The 25,562-nt window shown below is 37.9% G+C and overlaps 5 protein-coding genes across 7 annotated transcripts in view; 2 read left to right on the plus strand and 3 right to left on the minus strand.

The window, feature by feature from the left end:
• LOC107040255 (pleckstrin homology domain-containing family M member 2) overlaps positions 1-7,794 on the plus strand; it is a 40,185-nt gene extending 32,391 nt beyond the window's left edge. Inside the window, exons 4-7 of one of the 2 annotated variants that reach the window (XM_015260264.1) lie at positions 78-265; positions 2,606-5,317; positions 5,486-5,605; positions 6,160-7,794. In XM_015260264.1, the coding sequence (XP_015115750.1) occupies positions 78-265; positions 2,606-5,317; positions 5,486-5,605; positions 6,160-6,276 (3,137 nt within the window). In that variant the 3' untranslated portion in view covers positions 6,277-7,794. The remainder of the gene's footprint in view (positions 1-77; positions 266-2,605; positions 5,318-5,485; positions 5,606-6,159) is intronic. The other variant, XM_015260265.1, reaches the window with a different exon arrangement.
• Positions 7,795-8,440: 646 nt separating this feature from the next.
• Positions 8,441-10,745, minus strand: LOC107040229 (39S ribosomal protein L47, mitochondrial). Its single transcript, XM_015260202.1, has 5 exons — positions 10,621-10,745; positions 9,788-9,952; positions 9,495-9,709; positions 8,838-8,997; positions 8,441-8,725 (listed from the first exon to the last, which is right to left on the minus strand). The coding sequence occupies exons 1-5, from the start codon at positions 10,743-10,745 to the stop codon at positions 8,563-8,565; spliced, it is 828 nt and encodes a 275-aa protein (XP_015115688.1). The 3' UTR covers positions 8,441-8,562.
• A 429-nt stretch (positions 10,746-11,174) lies between these two features.
• On the minus strand, positions 11,175-17,458 carry LOC107040271 (dolichyl-diphosphooligosaccharide--protein glycosyltransferase subunit STT3B). Of its 2 annotated transcripts, none has more exons than XM_015260290.2 (5): positions 17,003-17,458; positions 15,178-15,876; positions 12,596-13,912; positions 11,943-12,033; positions 11,175-11,789 (listed from the first exon to the last, which is right to left on the minus strand). In XM_015260290.2, exons 1-5 carry the CDS (start codon positions 17,227-17,229, stop codon positions 11,709-11,711), a joined length of 2,415 nt encoding a protein of 804 aa, XP_015115776.1. In that variant the 5' UTR covers positions 17,230-17,458; the 3' UTR covers positions 11,175-11,708. The 2 variants fall into 2 exon arrangements, with proteins under 2 accessions (XP_015115776.1, XP_015115777.1); XM_015260291.1 differs by having other exon boundaries at positions 11,729-11,819.
• A 417-nt stretch (positions 17,459-17,875) lies between these two features.
• Positions 17,876-21,745, minus strand: LOC107040273 (isopentenyl-diphosphate Delta-isomerase 1). The gene is made up of 2 exons (XM_015260293.2): positions 20,846-21,745; positions 17,876-18,998 (listed from the first exon to the last, which is right to left on the minus strand). Exons 1-2 carry the CDS (start codon positions 21,119-21,121, stop codon positions 18,534-18,536), a joined length of 741 nt encoding a protein of 246 aa, XP_015115779.1. The 5' UTR covers positions 21,122-21,745; the 3' UTR covers positions 17,876-18,533.
• The window catches only part of LOC107040272, a 6,560-nt gene continuing 2,647 nt past the window's right edge, over positions 21,650-25,562 (plus strand). Inside the window, exons 1-5 of the mRNA XM_015260292.2 lie at positions 21,650-22,231; positions 22,299-22,453; positions 24,149-24,274; positions 25,035-25,195; positions 25,301-25,417. Coding sequence (XP_015115778.1) covers positions 22,332-22,453; positions 24,149-24,274; positions 25,035-25,195; positions 25,301-25,417 — 526 coding nt within the window. The 5' untranslated portion in view covers positions 21,650-22,231; positions 22,299-22,331. The remainder of the gene's footprint in view (positions 22,232-22,298; positions 22,454-24,148; positions 24,275-25,034; positions 25,196-25,300; positions 25,418-25,562) is intronic.

The raw sequence follows: 25,562 nt of genomic DNA on the forward strand, positions 1-25,562 counted from the left end.
AGCTCAAGTGTGAATTAATTTAATCAATTAATTCATCAATCTTCATGAATTATTTTTCTCCTGACATTTGCCTGCAGGACGAGCCTGGCTGTATCACACTCTGAGTGAGGGAAGCTTCGAGAGTTATCTGGCTTGCTTCTTGAGGGATACAGTCACCCTGAAGAAGCAGTATTTCCCCCATGCTCTTGTGCGAGACGCTGACAAGACTCATCAATTGATTAATCTACTAGCTGGCCTAGAGAATGTTTCTTTCACTCTTCAATTGGTAAGAAAATTCCGATTGATTGGTATTTCTCTAGAGTTCATTTTCTACATTCAATTTGATCCCTGGGGATATACAAGTACTTTGGCCACTTTTTACTCCAGTGAAATGATTTGCATTTGACCCAAAATTCACGGATATTTTACAATGTTTTTATTATTTAAACTTTGAAGGTCTAAATTAGAATCTGGATATTAAACGCTATAAAAACATTTAAAAAATCTGAAAAAAAATTGGAAAGTTTACTTTTGGAAAAGATTGATGAAATAAATTAAAAATTGCAATTTTGGAAAATTACGAGCATTTTCTGCAAATAATTTATAAACAATCAATTTTCCACCATAAAAATCATTTGTTCAGAATCGTAAAAAATTCATTCATATGAAAAATTTTACCAAAACTCGATTTTATGCCTAAAAAATGAGCTTTCCGAAAGTTTAAACAATTTTAATTATTTATTTATAAAAACCAATGTTTAAAAAAATAATAATTCTGTGGAAAATGTCATTTGAATTCAATTCGATTGACAAATTTGATGATTAAAAATGGTTGAATCTATATTCTGGTCTGTACCAAACTGTAAAAGATACTTGGATATCCTTAATACCATTTCGCTGCACTGTTATCCCATTTTTCTGACTCTACAAGATTTTAAATGCAGTATCATGCAAAAAAGAGGGAGAATCTTACGACATACATCGATAAATTTTTATCAATCTTCCGTCGGTCACCTCTTCTTCGCCGATCGACAATTTCTTTTTCGTCTTAAGCGAGCCAGCTGTAAACACGTTCGATACGGTTCGCTTATCGCAAAAGTTATAATAAATTCGAGTCAGTTTATTTCCGTCCTTTGAGAAGAAAATAAAATTGGAAAAAGTAAAATGAATTAAAGCGATTCCATTGAATAATATCGTATTAAATCGAGTATTTTCCTCCGATATTTTCCTACAATTGAAAAATGAAAAACTAATGGAGCATAAAAGATCAAAGGATCCCAGTCAATTTACTATCTCCCTCGAATGCCAATATCACCCCCTGGTTACAATTATCATGACCGAATAAAAGAACATCCCATTAAATGCATCCATAATACACTGATACACTTGTTTTTAATGTTATGAAAGGTCATGAGTTCATCCAAGCCAACTGTCTAGATTGTTAAACATTCTCTCTTATTTTTATATCTAAAAACACCAACAATCAGCTGTGGAAAATCTCGAGTAGAGTTCATTGAAGGGAGTGATAAAAATATCACAAGTTTTTTTTTCTAATTTACACTCCATCAACCCTGACTTCGTCGAGTTTAATTATGAAATAAAAAATTATTTTTATCTCTTCATTCTCTTTTCATTGATGAAAATAATGTATTGAGATGAATCAATATTTGTTTCAGTCCTTCACTTTCACATTTTCCATCACCAATGTTGAATTAATTAAAATTTATCTGTTTTTAATCCGAATGAATAACAAGTTTATATTAATAATTCATTCATATTGTTTGAATTAAACTTATGGCGTAAGCAACAATTGCTGTCAACAATTCCTCTCTAATTTTGATGCTTAAAAGAAAAATTTGAAAGTTCAATAGTTTTTTTTATCAAATAGTAAATTAATCAATTGATTGAATAATAAAAGAATCAGTTATTCTCATCTCTTCATTCTCTTGTCATTGATGAAAATAATGTATTGAGACAAATCAAAATTTGCTTCAGTTCTTCACATCTCACATTTTTCATCATCAATGTCGAATTCATTAAAATTTATCTGTTTTTAATCGGAATGAATAACAAGTTTTTATTGGTAATTCATTCGTATCGTTTGTGGGAGGAATTGAACTTATGATTTAAGCAATAATTGCTTTCAGTTAGTTGTCCCACAAAGAAAAATTTAATACTTTAATAGTTGTTCTATCAAATAGTAAATTAATCAATTGATCCAATAATAAAAGAATCAGTTGTTCTCGTTTCTTCATTCTTTTTTCGTTGATGAAAATAATGTATTGAGACGAATCAATATTTGCTTCAGTCCTTCACATCTCTCTTTTTCGATCATCAATGTCGAATTCATAAAATTTTTCTGTTTTCAATTTTAAAGAATACCAAGTTTGTATTAATAATTCAATTACATTGAACTCATGATTGAAATACCAATTTAAAGCTTAAAAAAAGGTCTTCCAAATGCGCAAAAAAATCTCAAAATTTTACTCTGTCATTCCGCAATAATCCGCCATTAAGAACATCCATTTTACCTTCTATTCTCCCTTAAATCCAAAGAAAAAAGTCAAACGTCAACAGTTTTCTGACGAAAAAAAATTTCCAGTAAAAGCCAACCCATTTCTTTCAGGATGTCACATACCTGGACATCTGCAACTACATGCCCCAGCGTCCGATGAGTGGTTCCCCCTCCGGGACCGCTCTATCCCTCCACCTGCGCTCCTCCAGCGTGACCTCAAGCCTGGCCTCCCCAGGCGACTCCGGCGTCGCCCTGGACAGTGACATAGAGGGTGCAAACGAAACCGACGCAAGTAGCTATAAAGAGGAGGACTACTCCATGGAGGACATTCCAAAATACCGCACCATCAAATACAAATCAATCATGACATGCCCCCAGGACAATAAAAACCTCGACCGCTCGTTCTCCTCAAGTGACTCAAGCGAAGACGGTAAGACCCCAGTCCACTCGCCCTCCCTGAAATCCAAGTTTCCACACCCAGGAATGACAAAGAGCGACATTGCCAATCAGAATATCACGACGAAGATGGATGATAACGAGTTAAACTGCTCAAGTTTGGACACACTGAAGGATTACAACATCTACAGCAAAAGTTTGGACGAATCACGTCTCGACAAAGTCAACAATGAGATTGATAATGCATCAAAGGATTACAGCAAACGGAGTAGTTACTACGCCGACGGCTACAGCTTCAAGAAGAGCGTTGATCCACGTAACTCGTACGTCATCAACAATGACACGAATCTGTTGGAGCTCAGCATGACAATATCGGACTGCGACTGCTGCACAGAGACCCCCTACAGCATTCTGAACACAATAAACATGACGGACACGAGTATTCTGTCGTCCTCCGGCTCCGAAGCAGTTGTGCAGCGTCGTCAGAGGAAGAAGAAGCGCGGAGAAGCGAAGAAACGCGTGAGCTTTCACGAGGACATCTTCAAGACGATGAAGCTCGACGACGACGAGAACTTCGCCGACTTCTCCATGAGCTTCGTTCCCCCGAACTCAGTACAGAAGAAGGACGCGCAGAAGGGGAGATACAGCTGGTGTGGCAACGGGGATTCCCCGTACGTTCAAAAATCCATAAGCACCAGAAAAGCGAACTCCGATTACTACTCGTCGTCGTCGTCCGGGAGTGTCTTCGACAGTGACTACGGTTGCAAATCACTGGCGAAGATCTGCGACCGTGCAATTTGCCAGAAGAACTCTCGGTGCACGTGTGGGCCGTCGATGTCAGAGCGAGGAGTGCCAGAGGGACAAGAAGATCCTGGCAAGAATTTCAAACCAAAGATGGAGATTGAACTTGAGGAGAACGAGGCACAGGAGGCGTACATCGTCGAGAAGAAGTGTGGCTACATAATTGAAGATCCACCGGTGGAGCTGGAGAGCCCGACGCCACCGCGAAACTCGAAATACACGAGCTCCAGTGATTGGTCTGATGTCGACAGTATGACAACATCAACGGATTTGGAGGAGCGTCGTGGCTCTCGTCACTTGGCGTCACCCTTTAAGAAGCGAAACGTGACATCTGTATTGCCGGGTGACAGTGGTAGACTCGGTGTGTCAACTATGCGCCCAGCTACCTCGAGTACCTCATTACTGAGCCGATTTTTACGATCAATAACTGAACGTAAATTCGAGATAAAGAGGAACAAAAAGCCACCAAAACCAAGTACACTGTACATCAAAGGGGCGAAGGCCGATTACGACACATTCAAAGATTTCAACGACAACTTGGAGAAGGAGATACAGGAGAACATTGTTGCTGAGAAGCAGGAGTTCAGTGGTGAAAAAATAAGTCTCAAACTCCGTGAAATATTCAAGCGTCACATCTACAGAGACAAAACAGAGGAATTGTACAAAGTATACAAGATTCGGAGCTCTTACATGAACAACGGTGACAGTAAGCCAATGCTAGCTCTGCTGACCGACAAAACCCTGTACTTGACTGGTACAAAGGGGGACAACAGCTACAGCAATCAATTCGTTATACCGTACAATGAACTTGACGTTATAATGATCGGGCCTAATGCACAAACGATTTTGATATCAAACGCCGATTATGAGATGCAGTACTTGTTCTCAACGGGCAGTTCGCAGACGACATCGGAGTTGATATCCCATTTGGAAATGGCAATGAGAAGGTCACCATCAAAGCCACGATTGCCAGCTGTTAAGGAATTGAGTTACGACGATATGCACAGTTTGAAGCACTCTATATTAACGGAAACAGCTGTGCATTGTGACGAGAAAATTGAACACTACAGCTTGATATACATGGAGGACGATCATATATCACCACCGAGTACACCGTGTGGCCCGACTAAAGAGGGCGATCTTATGTTCAGACCCCATTCTTATCAGGCACATCCCAATGCACCCACTAATGCCTGGGAGGCTGGGTATTTTGTTCTCAAAGGTGGTGTTGTTTACATGTTCACTGATTCAAGCCAGAGACTACCTAAACGCGCTATACCATTGAAGGGGGGCTTGTGTCAGGGCTGCAGACGTATACCAAATTCACACAGGCCTCATACGTTTGAGATACTACTTAAACCTAATAAGTCGTTTCAGTTTGCTGCACCTGATGAGTATGTGGCAAGCGAGTGGCTACAGAGTTTTGTGCAGAGTGCCTCGGGGCTGTTTGACACCAATGAGACAAGTAGTCCCATGCCGTGTAGTCTTATTGCTACAACAAACCATCTTGTTGCTATGAAGGAAGTTTTCCCGGGGACACAGAGGGGACAGACTTTATCTTGTGCTTGTGTCGAGGATCTTACCGCGTTTAGGGTGCCTCTGGCACAACAGTCTTGGTGCATTTTGGTAAGTGGGGTGATTACATTGATGGATTAATGTTGGTGTTGTTGGTTATCGCGGGGGACGTTGGAGCGATTTTTGAGATATAGAGGAGGTTTGTTTTGTTGATGGTTTTTGGAGGGCTCGAATAGTTCGGTAGAATTTCATTAGTTAGTGGTTTCTCTTTTTTTAAAGGAATTTGCTTGTCGGGAGGTTCATGAGAGCAGCGGTGATTGGGTGATTTATTTTACGAATTACACTGAACTTTGCGCCTTTCGAGAGGTTTTAGAAACACTTTGGGCTGATGCCAATTTGGTGAGTAATATTAATATCGGTTTGTTGGTTATTCAGTATAATTTATTTCATTCATCGCACTGTTGGAGATTTTTGGAGGAAATTTCTGGGACAGTTCTTGAAGAGTTTTATTTACTGAAATTTTAAAGAATCTTGTTCTTGAAAATTTACGTTTTTGTGGAATTTAAATTTTTCATTTCAGTGGAATTTTTTTATTTAAATTGAATTAAATTTTTTATTTTAATTTTTTTATGGAATTCAAATTCCATAAAATTGAACTGAAATTTACAGCTTTCATTGATTTTTCCTCTTCCTCCTGTTGCTAAAAAATTTGGAATTTTATTGAATTTTTAATGAAATCTGGCATTTCATAATTTTTCCCCTAAATCAAATTCAATGTCATTCTCCTAAGCCAGCTCCTCAACATTCCCTGAAATTTCAAATCACCCCCAACAGTGCGAATTACCGAGAAGAAACTCCCTTTTCCTTGCATCTAAGACAATAAGAACTAATATGACATTATTAAGTTAAGCGAGTAGAATAAAAACTTGAGATGAATTTTTATGACCCCACAGGGTGAATTTCCCATGGTAACGCTTCCACCGGAGAACAAACTCCACCGAAGATGCTCAGACGCTAGTAAAGATCTCGAGCATGCATGGAAACACCTATTACCAGTATCGCACGAATGAGTCGAGTAAATTCCCACATAATCGCCCCAGCAATTAATTAACCATTAAAATCCAATAAGCGCTACTTGAGTTTTGAGATCGTGAGGAGCCCCCGACTTCCTCATATGTATTCCCAGCATATCAGTGGAGCTCATTTCCAACCATATAATATAAAAATGAGTGGCTTACTTCTCTTCATTTCCAACATTCGCAAACAAAAAATGCAAATAACTTATTTTCGGAGTAAAAGGGGAAGAAAATACTCGGGCTCCTCTGATCTCATAGTTACGACGTAGATATATATATATATTTGAATGCGAAACTGGTGCAATATATAATCATTTGCAGAGGGGTTTAAAGTGAAATAAAAATATATGAAGCCCTGAGATTATGAAGGATATTATTTACTCAAGCCAGGAAAAGGAGTGGCAGAAGGAAGAAGGAATAAAGAATATTAAGTCAGGGGCAATATGAATATATATTCGTACTCTTAAATTTTTTTTCTCATAGATTTATAAACGTGATTAAATTAATTTATGATGGAAAGACTGTTGAGCAATGGAATGTTCCATTGGTAATTGAGGGGAGGAGGAGAATTGTAATCGTATGGATGTCTACAATAATCAGCATAATAGAGAGTGTGTCGAGATATTAATGAAAATTGCACAGCATGCATCTGATCGTGTTACATCATTCGGAGAGCATCGTGAAATTGGCGGATAATAATAGAAAATCTCCACTTTCTCTTTATTATTCGATACAGAATAGAAGTGACAAATTATCATTAAGTTTATTCGAGTATTTTCTTATGCAGTTACTTTGTCAGAGAAGTAAATGTTCATTTTCTATGAATACCATTGCGAATAACGATGGATTATGTATTGTAAGAAATTGTGGTGCTTCAATCAGTGTCAACGTATACTCAGATATGATAATTGAAGCCAATTATTATGCTTACGTTGCTCATTATTAATTTTAGTTTCAATGTTATTTTGTGTTTACGCTAGGGCTACACGATATTTTTTACCGCAATTATTTTTTATCCTGGTGGCAGGTCAGTGCAGCCAGTTATTAATTTGTGAATAGTCGGAGAATAAGAGTAACGAAAATTAATGGTAAAATGCAGCTGTTGCAAAATTGTGATAGAAGCGGTAGTGCGTAGAGATGGAAAAACAAAAAAAGTCCATTGTACACATAAAAGTTATTACTTTATGGTATTTAAAATATTGGATCAATTGTGATTTATATGAATTGTGTGGACGTACATGTATTGTAGCTAACGTTCGGTTTTTTTTTCGTTTTTGTTTACCATTTTTTTCTCGTTTGTTTTTAACGTAGTAATTGGTGTGAACGAGCACTCGGGTTCCATAACAGTTGGCGATTGTAGTGCTCTCGTTTTCACGGCAATAAAAACACCATTTTCGGCAGTCAAAGGGGTTCATTGAAGAATTGAGTTTAATGATATAATATCACGTGAAATAGTTACCAAAATGAATTGTACAAGCTAGTCAGGTGAATAAAATGCAATTTTATCTTCAATTTTTGATTACTATGGGCTGTGGGTACTACGTCTGGCATTTTTAACATTCATTTGGTGTTTTAATTCCATTGTTTTTGCAGGAATGAAATTTAGTCGTTTTATGATCGACGAGTGGAGAAAAGATATTTTTATTGAGGTAAAAATCGCCTACATCTGGATATTGCTCTCGAATTGGAAGCCTCCGGAATATCTCAAACATTTTAATAAATAAAATTCGATGGAAAGAATGATGAATGGTTTGGAGCAAGAATTGACGACATTAATTGAGTTGTTCGAAATTATCTCAAATATTTTTTTAGATAGTGATTTCCGTTCTTTGCGTCTAACAAGCCATTTGTCTGCATTTTTTGAGAAATTTTCTCATCGCATGAAATATTTACTTCTAATGAATTTTAAAAACTAGTCCGGTGAATAAAATGCAATTTATCTTAAATTTTTTATTTGTGGAGTGTTTATTTACATTGTGGGACACTATCAATTCAAATATTTCAATAAATAAAATTGGACGGAAAGAATGATGAAGAGTTTGAAGCAAGAATTGATGAAATTAATTGAGTTGTAGATACTGACTTTCTTCAGAAATTTTCTCACTGCATAGAATAGTTACCGCGAATGAACTTTACAAGTCGGGTGAATAAAATGCAATTTTATCTTGAATTTTTTATTCGTAGAGTGTTTATTTACATTGTGGGACACTATGTCTGGCATTTTTGACATTCATTTGGTGTTTTTAATTCCGCTGTTCGCAGCAGGAAAAAAAGATGTTTTTATTGAGGAAAATCGTCAGATTCGGGGGGTACGTAGTGCGCCACGGATCGCCTACATTTCATAGCTTTGTCAATGTCCACATCTGGATATTTCTCTCGAACTGCCTCAACATCCACATTCGGAAATCTTCGGAATATCTTTCGCACAATTGCTTTGTGTTCGCTGTAAGAATGATCGAGTTTCAAATGTATATAAATAAATAAATATAGATGGGATGAATGATGAATAGTTTGAAAGAAAAATTGATGAGATTAATTGAGCTGCAGATACTGACGTTATTCCTCTGCGTCTAGCAAGCCACATCTTCTCTTTGAATTTCCTGAGGAATTTCGACACTGCGTAACCCCCATGTGAAAAGATATACTTCTTGCGAAAACCGCTATTTAACCATTTTGGGATTGGATGTTGACACATTTTGTACCAGCGTCTCAAACCTAGTGAAAATAACAGAATTTAATGATCTTTAAACACAACGAATGGATGAAGAACAATTTTTGCATCAAGCAATGTTCATATCTGATTTTTAACATTTAAGATATCATCATTTAAGGATTCACCCATTTTCAATCATCAAATTCGTCAATTAAATTCCGTGAGAAAAATTTGAAAAAAATCATGAATATTCAGCGTCAATCAATTCACATTTTGCATAGAATTATTATTTTTTCAAACATTCGTTGTTTATAAATAAGTAATTGAAATTGTTTGAACTTAAATATCTTATTCATTAACAGGTGATAAATAGAGACATTTGATTCCCATCAATCGTATTGTTTTTTGCAAAGAGAATTATTATAAACAATTAATTGAAAAAAGGAACATCGAATCTGACAGCAAAAAGGGCATAACGAAAAGGCATCACCCCGCTGAGAGAATGCCAATATGTTGTCATTGCAAAATTAAATTAACAAGTGACAAGAATGAAAATTACCCAATTGATCTCGAACAGTTTTCATCGGTCTCTCTCCATGCACCCCAGTCTCGAGATAATGATAAGCCTGATTCCTCTCTCTCACGACTTTCTCCAAATTCTCCATGCTCTCCTCCACTTTATCGATTCTCTCAGGATTTGGAAAATACTCCCACTCTTGGGCATGTGCATGCTCCATGGTCATGAGCATATTCCTCTCCTTGAGTAGAATGTACCTGAAGTGAGACTGAACAATTAGATTATCTGGGAAGCAGGCGAATTATTTTGAGTGGAATTTCAACTTGGGTACTCGCCAGAGTTTGTGAAGATCTTCATTGCTCTTTATTCTCAATTCGTCCAGCTTCCACGAGCGTCCAGTCTTTACTGTTGTCTGACCCCAGTTTTTCTTATCGTCGAAGAATGCCATTAGAGGATGGGGAGGGGGTGGCTTTGTGCTGTATGAATTTTGGGGACATATTCTGAAATCGAGAATTAATTTCCCTGAATCAGTTTTCAAGGAAAAAGTATAACTTTTTACACGTTGGCAGGAAAAATTCTTAAAAATGAACAGACTTTCATTTTCGATATCGAATAATTTGAAGTTCATAAAAAGCTGATTTTCTACGTTTCGAAAAATTTTCCAGCTGAATAAATGTCGAATCAACATTCATTTGGCGAAAACAAGTTTACATTAAATTTCAGCTCAAGTTCGCACTAAATTTGAGTTCTTTTTCAGATAGAATTTAAAGTGAAAATTAAATTTTTTCATTTCGACGACATTTGAGAGGTGAATAAATACAGAATCAGCATTCGCTTGACGAAAAAATCATATTTTACCGAAAGTCGAATAAGAAACGATAGAAAATGTTCATGTGAAGCTTAAATTTCCGATGAGTTGAAGTGATTCAGTCGGTAATATAACAAACTAATAATTGGGCAACAGTGACAATAAAACTCGATCATATTAAAACTCTGTTCACGAGTAAAAAAATTCCCATAATGCCTTAATAAAATTTAAATAAAAATTAATCATCATTAAAAATTGCAAATGTATACTCCAAAACAGTTGTCATAACCTCTCTTTCCAAAACATCCCCAAATAACCAGCGAAAGATTGAAATATTTGCATGAAAATAGTATTCAATACCTCGGAATAAGCGAAGCCGTTGGTGGAATAATTCTGGAATTAACTGACAACGATAAACTATTGAAAAACATTGAAACATTTTTTACTGCTCCAGAAAGCCTCACGGCTTTCACGAGGGCCGCCATATTGGCTACTGGTGGATTTTCATTTTTATTCCTGGGGGGAGGGGGGTCATTTGTACAATTTGAAGCGAATTTTTTCGCAAAGTGAACGTTGATTTTGTATTTTTTCATGCATTTATTTACATTTGTGGATATATCATGTTCAAGAATTTTTTTTGTGTAGAAATCGCGAAAAACAGTTTTCACTCTCTTACTAGTCTTAAGTACGTTTCGCAGGGGGTTGCGGATTTTTTATGGGATTGAGGGAGTCCCTAGAAACATACTCCAGTAGGAATTGTAAGTTTTTTTTAAATATTTCATGTTAAAAAGATTTTTTCATTTTCATCTGGATCAAAGGACAGATCTTGGATGTATTCAGGGGGAAAGTCGACTTTCGGCAAAATCCAATTTTTTCGTAAGGCTCATAGGTCAAGGAAAAAATAAAACAACTCGTACATTAATTTTCCATTTACTGTGAATATTCATCTTTTAACAATGCTCCTAAACAACAAATTCATGTGAACAAGTTACATTTCTTTATTTTCAAATCTGTCACACAAAAGTTTGAATTTTTCGAATGAGAAAAAACAATGATAAATGCATTACTGTAGTTTTTTGTGTAGATACCACACGATGAGACGATTATTCATACGGTGATGGTGTCGAAATGAACGGCATTTAATTACAAAATGGTATATAACTGTAGTTCAACCCCATCATCGACTCCCATTCAATCAAGTAGAGTACGTGGATTTTAAAAAAATACACTGATCCACTGATTTCAAAAAGTTTCTCACCATAATTTTCACATTTTCATTTTCTTCCTCCTCGATTCTTTCTTCTCCAGGGGACGGTGGTTTCATTTATTACAAAAACACTTCATGTCTGTCATTCATTACTGACTATTTCCATTTTTTCATCAATCATTGAATAATCCCATTGATTTTCTTTCAAAATAATCAGACGAACCACGCAGTATTTACATGTTTATGTTGATTTTCTTTGTGGCTTCTGTCCCTTAACGACTGACGGCTTACCCTTGATGAAGCCCTTCTTGCGTCTGGCCGTCTGAAACAATCAGTTACGTGCCCCCCAGAACTATTAACAACGTTTGTATACAACTCTGTCTCATCAAAATTAAACAAATGGAAACGATACGAAAGAGACGAAAAAACATAGACGTCTCTTTTTTCTCATTGCACTTTAGACTGAAGTACAAACCTTTTTACTGTGATAACTACTAGTGGGTCGAACAATCGTGCGCTCGGATATTGGAATTCTCGGTCGATTGAATTCGTCAGGCTTCTTTACCCTAGAACATATCAACATTTCACATTTATTGCGGAGACGAATTTTCCAGTTCATCGAAACAGGAAAAAATTGTGGGAAAACTTTGCGAATTCGATAGAAAATTCTATTAGAATTGAATACTTCCACAGCTTCACTGCGCGTTTTTTAAAGAAAAAATTTTAAATGGAAACTATTTTACCGAAAAAATCTGTAGAATTTCATTTCTCTGTACAAGTTTTCCTGAGATATGTTCTCTGGGACTTCCTCCACATGAATTCATGTTTTTTCACTTTATTTCTCTCCTCTTAGATTGAAAAAAATCCAACGAAAAAACTTGGAAAATTTGAGTCGAAGAATTTCTGTAGGAAATATCTGAATAGAATAAATTGTCTAAAAAAATCGAAATCTGTCGATTTTTTCTATAGAATATTTTCCATTGAATATCTCATTGCAATATCAATGGTTAATGAAAGAAATTGAATTATGATTTTTTTTTTTTTCGTAATGAATAATAATACCAAATTCCTCCGGATTTCCATTTCCAAAAACCCCCCATCAACCCCCAAAATCTCCAAAAAACTCACCTATAAATCCTAACAAGCCAGTGTTCAGTGGTGTAGGCCTCTTCCAGGTACGTAAGTTTAAAATTCTTATTCCCTATCTCAGCATTCCTAGTGCGATCAAACCCCGCGGGAGATCTATAATCCATAACGACCTCACCAAACCGATAATAGCTGAGCTTATACATGAGAGAATTGAGTAAAGTGGGCGATCCCTGTGAGTCCACCCTGAACTCGCCCCTCTCCGTGAAGTAGTCGCTCTCCCGAATGTCCTGAGGATGTTCGCCCTCGGCGATCCTCACCATCCACAGGAACTTATTGATGTCATCCCCGGAGTACCCAATCATCCCCCCAAAAATCACGAGAACATAGTCGACATCCAACGACGTCATGATGTCGTAGGCCTTGTCCTCGGTGGAGCTCATGGCCTTTCCCACGAGGGCAATGTGAGAATTATTCCAGGTGTTGTTGTCCACGAGAGTCGTTCGGTTAGCCATTCCAGCGATTTGATAGCCGTAGTCCCACCAGCTCATGACCCTGGCGTCGTTGGGTGTGTTCTGTGCGAGCCAGTAGTAGGCCTCCCTGAAATCATCGAGAATGCTCCTGCTGCCGTCGTTGCTGTAGGAGGCGAGGACGATGGATGGACTGGAGTACGCATTGCTGGTGACCCAGGTGCAGTGGACAGTGAACATCATCAGGAGCATGAGAACACCGATGACAACGCCATTCCTGAGATTGGCCCCCAGGCCATCGCCATTTCCCTTCGGTCTCTCGTGCTTCATTCTCCTTAATTTGCCTGCTTTGTCGTAGAGGCCTCTTCCAGGGCTCCTCTCCCGCTCCGCCTCGCTCCCCTCCTCGCTGCTGTCGCCCCCGTCCCTCTCGCTGCTCTCACGATCCTCTTCCTTGAGGTAGAGCTCGAGGAGACCACTGAAGGCAACCCCAGACAGCATGCAGACCACTGGGGTCAGTGTCAGCATCAGACGCACCATCACTCCAGCGAAGTAGACTGCGCTCAGGGCGTACAGGATTATGAAGACCCTCTCGTCGTTTATTCGCTTTATGCAGTACCAGAGGCCCACCGGGAAGGTCGTCACCAGGATGTGGAGGTCGAAGAAGAAGCTGAACCAGGTGGTCGGCTGGTGCTCCGAGACTGAGGCTATTATTGGAATGTGGATCTTTGCGTAACCTGTGTCCCAGAGACTGTAGAAACGACCGCTCCACGGGGCCACCACTCCTGCGTAGGTCAGGGAGATCAGGGCGATCAGCAGGCATACCACGGTGGCTACTACTATTCCACCGAAGTACTTCATCTCGGATTTTGTGAGCACTGTGCGAAAGTATCTGGAAGTCGAGAACGCTTTTATTTTCGGGGGCTTTGGGTGGGAGGGGTTTTTTTGCTTTGGGGAATGGGGTTTTTTTGGTTTTATGAGGGCACGGGATTTGCGGGACTCATTCCCGATTTCAGTGTTTATTATCGTGAGGAAGGAAAGTTACCTTTTTTCAAGAGTAGTTGGGAGGATTTATGATAGTATTTTCAGAGCGAATTCGGGGGTTTGTAGGTGAGCGCAATTTTACTGCACGAAATTGGAAAATTTGATGGAGGAATTTAATTGCGTAAGGATTTCTCTTTCACTTTTGAAGAATGTCAGAATTTTTCAATTAGGGGTTTACGAAGTTCAAAGAAAGTTTTGAATTTTAAGTTTTTCATTGAGAATTACTGATGTTCTCAGTGAAACTCATGGAAATATGAATTTCACTCGAATTTTATGCCATGATGAGACAATATTGCGAAGGGAATTGAATATTGGTAGCCCCGATGAATAAAATTTTCGAGTTTTTTAAGCAACTGAAGCCATTGCAGAATATTCAGAAGGAGATAATGGAAATTAACCATGGGAATAACAAGTGGATTTCAATTTTTTTTCATCGTTAGACGATTAAAACCCAAAACCCAAATTCTTATATCATTTATAACTTTGGTATCTATAGTGCAAGAATTCTGGTTCTGCAGAATAATCATTTTATGGTGAAAAAAATTGAGATCCAGTTTTTACCATTGCCATTTCTGTTGTTCCTGAAGGATTTAGTAAAAATTTTTAAATATTCAATATAAATCATAAAATATCAGAACACTGTTAGAAATTTTGCGTCACATGTCCATTCGAAATTCAAGGAATTTCGTAACTGGAAATGCAATTTTTCGGAAAAATCAAAATTTTTGAAAATTGTGATTTTCATTTCAATTATTCCCCGAAAATTGCTAGAAAACAATAAAATTCCGGTAGATATATTCTTGAATATCCAATTAATTAAAAATTCAAGGTAATTTTGGTACTGAACATTCTGAAATTTGATGATTTTCCATCCTCAAATCACATTCAATGTCACTCTGCTAAAAATTACTAATCAACTATCCCCTAAAGTCCAATTTTTTCACACAGTGAAAAACAATACCCAAAATAATTATCATCATTCCTCCACCATTCCTCGATCATCAGTAAAAACCATAAACAACCGAGTTCAACAATCCCACCAAAGCTCTGTGGCTTCTCGCAATAAAACGCCCAGTAAACTGCAACAGAAGCCACAAAAAAACCGCAACTGACCTGAGTGCAGCAATTAAGATGAGCAATCCAAAGACCCCTCCAGCAGCCATATGTTCCGAAGTTCTGATCGGCTGAAAGCCAACAAAGGGTATCTGCATGCTCAGCAGGAGACCAAGAATATAAAAAGTCGTGTAGCTAACGAACAACCTATTGCTGTACCGATTCATAATGAGAAGTACAAAAACGTGGAATGGAATGAGATTGATGATGAAGACATATCCTCCCCATGCGGACACCATGTAGAAGTACGAGAGAGCAGTCATGGCGGCCCAGAATATGGAGCCAGTCTTCACAGACTTGACCCACAGGTAGTACGTGAACTGGAGTGCGAAAATGGCTATTCCCTCGTTGTCGTAGCTCCCCGCGACAGAGCGCGAGATGTATCCAGGAACAATAGCGATGAAACAAGCTGCGAAGAGGCCGGCCCCAGCACTCCACAACTCCTTAGTCAGGAGGTACGTCGATATCGCCGTCAGCCCGCTGAAGATTGGCGCCAGAAAGACACATATGTCCCTTATGTGAACTGGAATGTTGAGTGAATGTAAAATGTAGTGAATCGATCCTGATGTTATCATCAGCCCTGGGTACACTGTACCACCGACGATTCTGCCTAGGGGGTACCATGCACGCTCGTCGAACCAATTCAGGAAATTGTAGAAGCCGTGCTGCACCATGTAGGCTGTTGCTCTGTAGTTGAACCTGCAAGATTGGAAATGGTGGATACAATGAAGAAGATTAACAGGTTTATGTGTGAACAACTCGGTATTATTACACCAAAGTTTCGTTTCATTTAATTTTATTTACTTGACTTTAGATGTTCAGGGGTTGGAGGGGAACAAAATGTTAAAACCCGAAAGGGTGTACAGACAATGAAGATGAAGAATGAAGAGAAATTCGTTCATGGCCCGAAGGGATTTAAATAATTTGAGGAATGAAGAGGTTTTAGTGATGTCGCATTGCCACATGGCGTCATTATTGATTCATTTTGAATGTTGAAACGTGGCGCAGGACTTCAATAAACAATAATACGTTGATGCTGAGTTTTGAGGGAAATCTTTGAATCTGAAGAAGACGTAGTGATAAAAAAAAATATTTTGAGAAATTTCTGGTAGGCTTCTTGGGAATTTTTATTACATTATAGTGTTATTTCAAGGAATTTAGTCATTGAAAATGCAACTTTTCTTGGAGGAATGACTATTTGTGAATTTTAGTTCAATTATTACGGGAAAATCTAAAGAAATCTGAGAATTTAGGTAAATATATTCTGTAATTTTTCATTAATTGAAGATTCAGCGTAATTTTGTGCTGAATATTTACGTTTTGCATGAAATCTGGAATTTCATGGTTATATTCCCCCCCACATCAAATTCAATCTAATTCTTCTGAAAATTAAAAATCAACTTTGTGAAATTTCAATTTTTTCCTAAAAGCATCATATCTCAATGATGAATACTTCCATTGGAAATGATTTTTCATTCTGAGTAGTTCATTCTTATCTTCAATTTTATCATTAACGACCCGTAATTGATGTAGTTTTGCCATAAAATCATGGAACAATACAACGAGTCCATTTAAAGAATGAAAAATGAAAAAATTCAATCGAGTGGAAATTTTATTCACATTCCACTGAAATTTCAATGACCTTTGTCATTCATAATTCGAAATTTTATGTGAATATCGGTAGAAACTGAATTTAGTTCAATTATTCCATGAAAATCAATTTCAACGATTCGAAAATTTCAACGAGTTTCCAACAGTGCATTTCGAAAATTATTCGCCATTTCATCTATTCAGAAAAAAAAATCATCAGCATGTAGCCCCTTACCATGGATCAAACTCGTGTATGATACTCTCAAACCGTATGACCGCAAATAACCGTGATGCAAATCCTGATATCCAGGCTAGCAACAATATCGTAAAAGTAATGAGTGAACTCAATCCAGCAGCATTGGTCAACGTGGACGACTTCATCTGCTTGGCTGCGGGTTTTTTATCAGGAAACATGACCTTCTTAGTACCCTGACTCCCCTGAGCACCCGTTTTTCCCTGCATTCTGGTACTACCAATTTCCCGAGGGAATAATGAAACAATAATAACTGGTCTACTTCACGTTTCGATGATTTTTCACGATCATTTGCTGAGTATTCGTGAAAACTTGGTCATTTATGATGTTATATTTTGGTGAATGGGACACGTAGGTAATTTTTATCTCTAAAAACGCACGACTGAGCACTGCCGAGTCGCACCACCACCCCAACACCGTCCAGCCGCCTCCAGCTAGGCTAGGACACGTCAAAAGCCGGCTGCAGGGGAGCTACTGCCTTAAAACGAAGTCCCCAGGTTCTGGGGACTTTTAATTTTACGGTTTCATCACTGCTTTTGGAGGGGCGGGGCATTCAATGAGAATTACACGTTTTACATGGAAAATTTTTTATTAAAAAACCCAAATTTATTACAATGGTAATGCCCTGAAGACTTTGAAAATAGAACGATTTGGTTTTCTGGGAATTTTTCACTTTTGTAGGGACGAATTCTTCAGTCTTTGGAATTTTTTAAAATCTTATTCAGTTGGGAAAATGGACACTTTTGACTGCATTATAATTTTTCATGTTATAATTTTTGACTGGAATTTTCAGTAAAATTCTTGAGATTTTTTATTACGTGACAGGTCCACTGAAATTTCGAAGAATTTCGCCACTGAAAATTCTCAATTCAGAGATAAAAAATTTTAATTGTGAATTCCGTGAATATTTCTATTGGAAACTCATTAACTTTAAAAATTCTCATCTTCTTGTTGTTCAAGAATTTGAAATTCCAGTCGGAAATTCCATAGTTTTTATCTCTTCAATCGAATTCAATGCTGTTCCCCTGATCATTATTACTACCCTACCCTACCCTTTCCTCCAACTTTCAGTTAATTGTTTTCCTCTTTTCAACACTGTTAAAATTTTTTGGCAGAAAATGCAATTTGTGCAATTTGTGAAGGTTTTATTCAAGTGAAAGTTTCATTCGCTCTCAACATTACTATCAAAATATTCATGAAATTTCACCTCTTTTCGTGCATCGCACCCCACGCTTCGTATCAGTCCATAGAAAATTATAAAACAAGATTATTTCGAATATTTCTTGAATGAAAAACAAATTTCTACTCCTTTCAGACAATTATTAAAACTGAAAGCTTCGTCCCCCGGAGTAAAATTGACCGTTTTCTATCGTCAATAATTCCACAATTTCTTCATTTTACCTACAAACTGCGCAATGAGACCAGATTTATCCAAATCGTATCGTTCATTCGACAGATATTGATGATTAAAAAAGGTCCATTTTACATGTTTCTCCTACTATTCTGGAACAACTCAAACGAATCGTTGGATACTCCGGTGATCCTGCACCCTCTCCAAGCACGCCAAATTGTCCCACCAGAGAGGTAATTTATGCTTGAAAATTAATTGAAACCACGGAGTCAAGGGTGATTCACAATTCCTCACGAATTCCTCGATTTTGTCCTTGGAAACCCACTTAATCTCGCTGACTTCGTCGGGATTAGGGTCCAACGTCACTTTATTCTTCTTCAAAAACAGGACATAGTCGATCTCGTGCTCTCCCCAGACGTCGTCGGGCCCCGCCGCGTGGTAGTGAATCCTCGTGACGTAGAAAAAATCCTCGGGTTGAATTTCGTTGATCGGAATTCCCAGCTCGTATGCTAATCTTCGTCTCGCGGCTCGTCTGATGCCCAGGGCGTCTCGCTCTTCCGATTCACCAGGTACCTCGGTTAATGGATGACTGCAGCAAGTGTTCGTGTAGTAACTGGGGAAAGTTATCTGGAAGAGTCAGAGAAATCGGTTTCAGCGAATTATGTCATATGTTTGATTATACGATTGCAATTTGAGGAAATTTTTATCAAGTGACAGTTCCACTGGAATTTTAAGGAATTTTACTATTGTGAATTAACAATTTATTGAAAAAAATTATGAAAACCGTAATTGGAAGTTCAATTATTTTATGAAAAGCGATAGAAATTATAAAAATTAGGGTAAATGCATTCTTCAATTGTTCATTAATGTCGAGCATCAAATTTGTGAATTAAATTGCGTGGGAAAAATTTGATAGAAATCATGAATATTCAGAGTCATTCAAATTACGTTTTGCACAGAATTATAATTTTTTTTTAACATCCGTTGTTTGCAAATAAATAATTGAAAATTTTTAAACTCTCGGGAACTTAATTTTTTTAGACATGAAATCGATTTCTGGTAAATTTCTGAATATGAATAAATTTGTTACAATTTGAATTTTCAAAAATTGCAATTTTTTCGTCAATCTTTCCCGAAAAGTAAACTTTATGATTTAGGTCTAGATTTTTAAAATTGATTTTTTTAAATTTATGAATTTCTTAAACTGAAGTTTAATTATTCCATGAAAACCGATAGAAATTATAAAAATTGTGGTAAATCCATTCTGGAATTATTTATTAATTGAAAATTCATTGTAATTTGGGGCTGCATATTCATTTTTCTATTGAAAATTCAAGTAAACCGGGCGATTCTCGTCGTCCTGCCGCTCAAAAGTTTGTAATCCCATTAAATTCCCAGTGAAATTCAAAGTTTTTTCAACCGTGCAGGCACACCAGCAGCTATAAATGCGAGGAAAATGGTAGCAAAGAGTGCACCAGTACACAATCCTATTTAAAGAGTGTTCTCTCAATAGAATAAAAAACGTGTTGATCTTTCACGTCCTCTTGATGTCATGTAATCATCTCGATAATCAGTGATTTCAAGAGACATGTCAAAAGTCACGTAAAAAACCATTTTTGTGTAAAAAATGTTTTCAATTAATACTCTGATCAAACTGATAAGAATAATTTTTCAGTAGTCGATGAATTCTGAATGACCCCTCTATTCAGGGGTTTCAGAGGAAAACATCAAGAGACATTTGTCCCTGAAATCAATTCGATTCAATTCAATGCAATTTAATTCAATTAAATTCAATTCAATGGATTGAATCTCTACAAAAAAAGTGTTGACAGTTTTCTCTTAGGAGAAAATGTTCTATTGAAACTTATTCATCACCTATTGCCTCATTACAAATGTTAGAGTCGCGAGCGGGTTGGGTTCGACTAATTATTGGAATAATATAATAACAAACGCGACGATTACTAAACAATATTCTTTCATTTTTTGAATAGATTTTTTTGATCGTTGTAATTATTTTCAAAATTCAGATGACCCCAGGTTGGCCTCAGATGGTTATACATAATCATACATTCTGTATCTATCAACCAAAATTCCAGTCAATACATTTCCACTTGCGGACTCTTGGAGATTCCTCAACTAAAAAAAATTTCAACTCGATTTTGTCCATTCTCAGTTTTCAACGAATATCTCCGAATCTAGGAGAAATATCAAAATTTTCGTCATGACCTTTTTTGCAGCCCTCAATTTGCCCTACAAAAAACTTCGTGACAAAAATTCTGCTATCCCCCCTAGATTCGGAGATATTCCCCAAAAACTCAGCTGACCCCTGAATCGACTGGAACCGTTTTACGGTTTCACTGCCGAAGTATTAACTCATCAGGACGACGAATAAAGTCCACAATGAACTCATGAACATTTGAAAAAAACTCTGAACCGTCCATTTGTCCCCCCGACACCCCAAAAATCATCACTACCTTCGAAGCAGATCGTTTCTGCAGCAGAAGGTCGCCCTTCTCATCAAACAGGAAGACACTGAAGGCCCGATGAAGCGGCACACTCCCGCCCTCACTGATCCTGTGACAATGTCTCTTCGAGGCGTTCCCCAAGGGCTTATCAAACTCGTCCACGAGGATGCACATCTCCTCGAGGGCAGCCTCTTGCAGAGGAGCCACCTTGGGAGTGGCATTCCTCCCCGCAGAAGACGTCAATCCCCTCACAGCAGTCTTCATTCCACTGACAATCTTCAACATCCTCAGTCTCCTCAGTCTCGACCACAACTAATTGAAAACCCCCAGCAGCAACAGCTGCCTCAGCACTCCGGCGAGAATGTCCTCCTCCCCCCGAGTGATCTCAAGGTCTCTGGCATGAATTTTTCTCAGCGAGAATAATAAATAATTCAGAAACCCATTCAACGCGTCACCCACCTCTCACCTCTGCCCCGGATATTCCGATTTTAATCTCGCGATTGAAAAAAAAAACACTGAAACCACCGGCTTCAGATAAGAACCAGAAAAATCCTCAGCTCATTAACCCACAGATCACCAATAAAACTCCGACATCACTGATATTTCACGGTCTCCAGTAGCTCCACCGGGTCTCTCTGAAGGCTACGTCAGCCTGGAATTTTATTTTATTCACTGACCCAGAGTGAAAGTGCCCGAAGTGGGGCAGGTATTTGTTATTTTACGAATCGAGTGAATGTGAAAATAACACACGCCTTTTTTTCCCTCCACCAACACACGTGCATTACTGCTGTGGCATGATGTCACGAAGGCGTACCCCCACCACACCGAGTTGATTTGTTTAATGCGAGGAGTTGTGGTGCGAGGACTGAAGAACGTTTATTGTTGATCGTGGGGATGAGGTGTCCGGGGGTTTTCGAGGGCTCGAAGGGCCTCTGACGCTGTGAATTGGGGATTATTTTGACTTCAGGGAGTGTTAGCGACAGTTTGGAGCTCTCGGAGTGCTCTCGACGATGAAGTTGAGGTTAAGGGCCGCGAGTTTGTTCTTCTCGACGCGATCTGACATTTCGGGGAATTGTTGTTGCTTTTTCGAGGGGTCCCGGGGACTCCGATGGGGTTGGTCTTGATGGTGGAGGGTTATCAGTGTCTCGGGGTTGTGATTGTGCTTGGGATGCGTTCAGTGGCGGCTCCGAGGGCGGAGTGAGGACAGTGGCGTGGAGCTGATGCAGTTGGAACTGTTGAGGGGACTTTTTTTTATTGAGAATACTGATTTCTGTGGCTGGAGCCCTTCCGGAGTGATTGAGGTTGTGGTGTGACTCAGGGGAAACGCTTTTTTATTTGTCAGTGGTGTTGGTGGAGGACATGAAGTGTGTGGGCGAGGTAGTCTCGATTATTCAGGTATGGGTCATGAGGTTGATGGGGATGAGTCACGAATTGGGGACTGATTGGGGAAATTGTGTTTCAGGGCTGACTGGGCGAGTCATAAACGCATGGGATCATGTATGATACGTTTTTACAACAGGATGCCTGGTGTTACTGGGTTATATCGGTTGCTGCACTCCTGTCATTTGTGGGGTTCATCGTTGCTTGCATTTGCAGCTGTCGACACAGTGAGAACAAGTAGGAATGGGGTTTTTTTGGGGGCTTTGAGACTTCCCTGGGGCTAGGGAACTTCATTTCAGTAGCGAAGTAAAATGGTTTAGGTCGACTCATCTCCCAGTTGAGTTTTTGAGGAATATTTCCGAATCTAAGGGGGACAGCGAAATTTTTGTTATAACCTTTTTTGTAGAGCCGATTGAGAGCTACAACAAATGTAGTTACGAAAATTTCGCTATCTCTCTTAGATTCGGAAATATTCCTCGAAAACTCAACTGGGAGATGAGTCAATTTAAACTGTTTTACCACTTCGCTACTGATTTTTTTGGGGAAATTAATTTTGCTGGGAAATGGATTCTTCACTTGTTTTTAATGTCATTATAGTCCAACTAAATCTTCTTTTCCCTCAGAAACCTTATTTCAGGCCACGGGTTTCCATGGTTCCCATTGTCGAATTGTTGATTTCTCAAGGAACACAATTTAAATACACATTTTCAAAGGAACAGTAAATTTTAGGCTATAGTTTGTTGGATTGTTAATGAAGTCGAATAATTTTTTTTTGCATGAAAAATAAAATTGTTCTTGGACATTAGCCTAGCTTAATGGGCTTAATTGATGAATTTGTCTCCCAGTTATTGACATTAAAAAAATTATCAAGTGTCCATTTTGCCTCGACCTCATCTGTTTTTTTTAGAGTCATGAGGAAGTGGAATTATCTTGATAAAGAGTCGATTTAGAGGGAAAGGTCAAGTCGTTTTTTGCTTGAAATTTATTTTTCTGCAAAAATTTTCTTTGGCTTTTCATCGTTCAATTAATTGTTTTCAAGATGAATGAGTAAATGATGAAATTGAAATTCAATATTAGGAAGATAATCACCTGTCATTTTTGTTGATTGCGAAATTATCTGGATAGCAATCATGACAAAACGTTTCTAAAGTCATCAAACGTTATTTTCTAAACTCTACATTAATTATTTTTACTTATCGAACAGTTTTTCATAATTTTTTTCTGATTTACAAAGAGAAAAATATATATTCATCATCAAGTACATTAGTTTCCCATCACCATTGAGCTTTAATGAAGATAAACGGCCAACTAATGAAAGAGAAATTTAATACCTCGAAAGAAACAATTTTCCATGAATCATATTTTTAAATACGACTTTCGTATTGAATGAAGAATTGCATTGATAATCGTGTTACAAGAAAATATCAAGAGGCACTTTTTTAAAAATTTAATTCTCTGCAAAAAATTCATTTTTTCTCACAACTCATGACTCGTTTCCAAGATTAATGAGCAAACGATGAAAGCAAGATTTAATATTGAGAATTAGAAAAAAATTTCTCGACTTTTTCAATACCGAATTAACTAGATAACAAATGGTTTCAGGAAAAATATCAAAATGCACAATTAATGAAACCTCAAAATTTCACAATTTAAATTTCCAACAACTAAATCGTGATAAAACGCCTCTGAATTCATCAAACCGAATTCCCCAAACTCTCCATTAATTATTTTCACTCACCAGCGAGCTCTCCATAATTTCTTTCTCATTTACAAAGCAAACAGTATTCATTCATCATCCAAACATAAATCCCCCATCACCATCGAGCTTTAATCGTTAAAAAAGTTCTCTAATCGAATAAAAAGACCCATTTTTTCAAGAGGAAAAATTCTCCCCACCAAGTATTTTCAAAAAAACCAATGTTGTGGATACAGGAGCGAGTTCCTGGGTCTTCCGGGTATGGTAACGATGACCCGTGCTGAAAACGAGATATTCGATCGACAGCCGACAGTGGATTACAGTGAGATTGTCGCACTGGATGCTGTAGACAATGGAAAAAGGTGCCAAGCCCGATGAATAAACGGCATGGCAGCATGACCCTAACGCTAATTCATATTCCAATGAATTAATTATTAACCCATAACCCACGAGTGACACATTCCAACTAATGAGCATTAATCATTAATCGTTAATCACTAAATCAATCTCTGAGTTACTTTCTGGTGATCTGAGGGCTATTTTTAACTAGGAGAGAAGATATTCAAACAAACCGTCTGGAATCGTCAATAACTCAAAATCTGAAGAGTGAAATGCAATAGTTTTGGCTTCGAATGGAAGCTTTGTCGTTCAAATTTAAGTTTCGGATAAAAGTGTGTCTGACAAAGGTTTCTCCAGTTGTTCGCTAATAAATCTATGGAATTAAATAATTTCTGTTCCTCAAATGTAGGTATTCTTGCGCCCTATCAATCAACATTAGCCGAAATTTAATTCATATATTATATTTTAAATTATGGAATTTTTCCAAAAATCGGTTGTCCCACAGTAATTAAAAACAAGTGCAAAATTACTCCCGTTTTGCATATGCTAATAGTTATTTTTGGTAATAAATTAGTAATATGCTTCCGAACAGTTATTTTACGCATAGTTTCCTTCTATCATGTATAATTCATTATTTACTTCATTTTGAGATATTGATGATTCAAGACGGTCCATTTTACCTCACCTTTCCCTAAACATGAACATCACACGTTTATTCACATTAGTGCAAGGCGTATAAACCCTTCACATTCCATCACGTAATTCTGATGGATTTTTGTCTAGAACGAGTACCGCGAATCGAAGTCTTCCGGACATCCCGAAGGATCGGAATGTCGGTCTTGGGGACGGGGGGTTGGAATCGACCCCTCAAGATGTTATTTACGAGGCTGCGGAGATCATGGGGGATCCCTCAGAGCTGTATGCCACAGTACAGGACAAAAATGGTTCGTTACTGGGAGTGAATAGCAAAGTTGCATTTTGCAATATGCAAAATGTCGTTTTTAACTCCAAAGTGCTAGGTGTAATTGTGAATTTTTGTCGTCCTGCAGTGGTCAACAGGAATAATGAGCGGGGGACACGTGCTAGTTCACAAGAATCTTCGTCGTTACAAGAAGACGATAGTGCGTATCCGTATGCTAGGCTGAATACGTTAAATTCTACAAATGGTAAGAAAATTGGGCGAGTATTTGGCACCACAATGGACAAGAGACATCAGCACGCCATTTCTCGACCCGCTCTTTCATTTGAGCCCAAAAAAACATTCATATCTTGTCTGACATCTTTGCTACAAACTCGGGTCTTCAACTCGGG

This window comes from Diachasma alloeum, unplaced genomic scaffold (assembly GCF_001412515.2).
Source record: "Diachasma alloeum isolate Michigan unplaced genomic scaffold, Dall2.0 Dall_scaffold_00326, whole genome shotgun sequence".
Lineage (NCBI taxonomy): Eukaryota > Metazoa > Arthropoda > Insecta > Hymenoptera > Braconidae > Diachasma > Diachasma alloeum.

Bases quoted from the DNA above. Each gene is read 5' to 3' on its own strand.
- LOC107040229 (XM_015260202.1), bottom strand. From the start codon at position 10,745: ATGGCGGCCCTCGTGAAAGCCGTGAGGCTTTCTGGAGCAGTAAAAAAT. The intron at 9,953-10,620 runs GTATTGAATACT...TCTCGATTTCAG, and splicing joins ACGGCTTCGCTTATTCCGAG to AATATGTCCCCAAAATTCAT. The intron at 8,726-8,837 runs GTCAGTATCTGC...TCATTCTTACAG, and splicing joins GCTAGACGCAGAGGAATAAC to CGAACACAAAGCAATTGTGC.
- LOC107040271 (XM_015260290.2), bottom strand. From the start codon at position 17,229: ATGCAGGGAAAAACGGGTGCTCAGGGGAGTCAGGGTACTAAGAAGGTC. The intron at 12,034-12,595 runs GTGAGTTTTTTG...GATATGTTCTAG, and splicing joins TGGCTTGTTAGGATTTATAG to GGTAAAGAAGCCTGACGAAT. The intron at 11,790-11,942 runs GTTTGTACTTCA...TGATTGTTTCAG, and splicing joins GTAGTTATCACAGTAAAAAG to ACGGCCAGACGCAAGAAGGG.
- LOC107040273 (XM_015260293.2), bottom strand. From the start codon at position 21,121: ATGTTGAAGATTGTCAGTGGAATGAAGACTGCTGTGAGGGGATTGACG. The intron at 18,999-20,845 runs GTAGTGATGATT...TGACTCTTCCAG, and splicing joins AGAAACGATCTGCTTCGAAG to ATAACTTTCCCCAGTTACTA.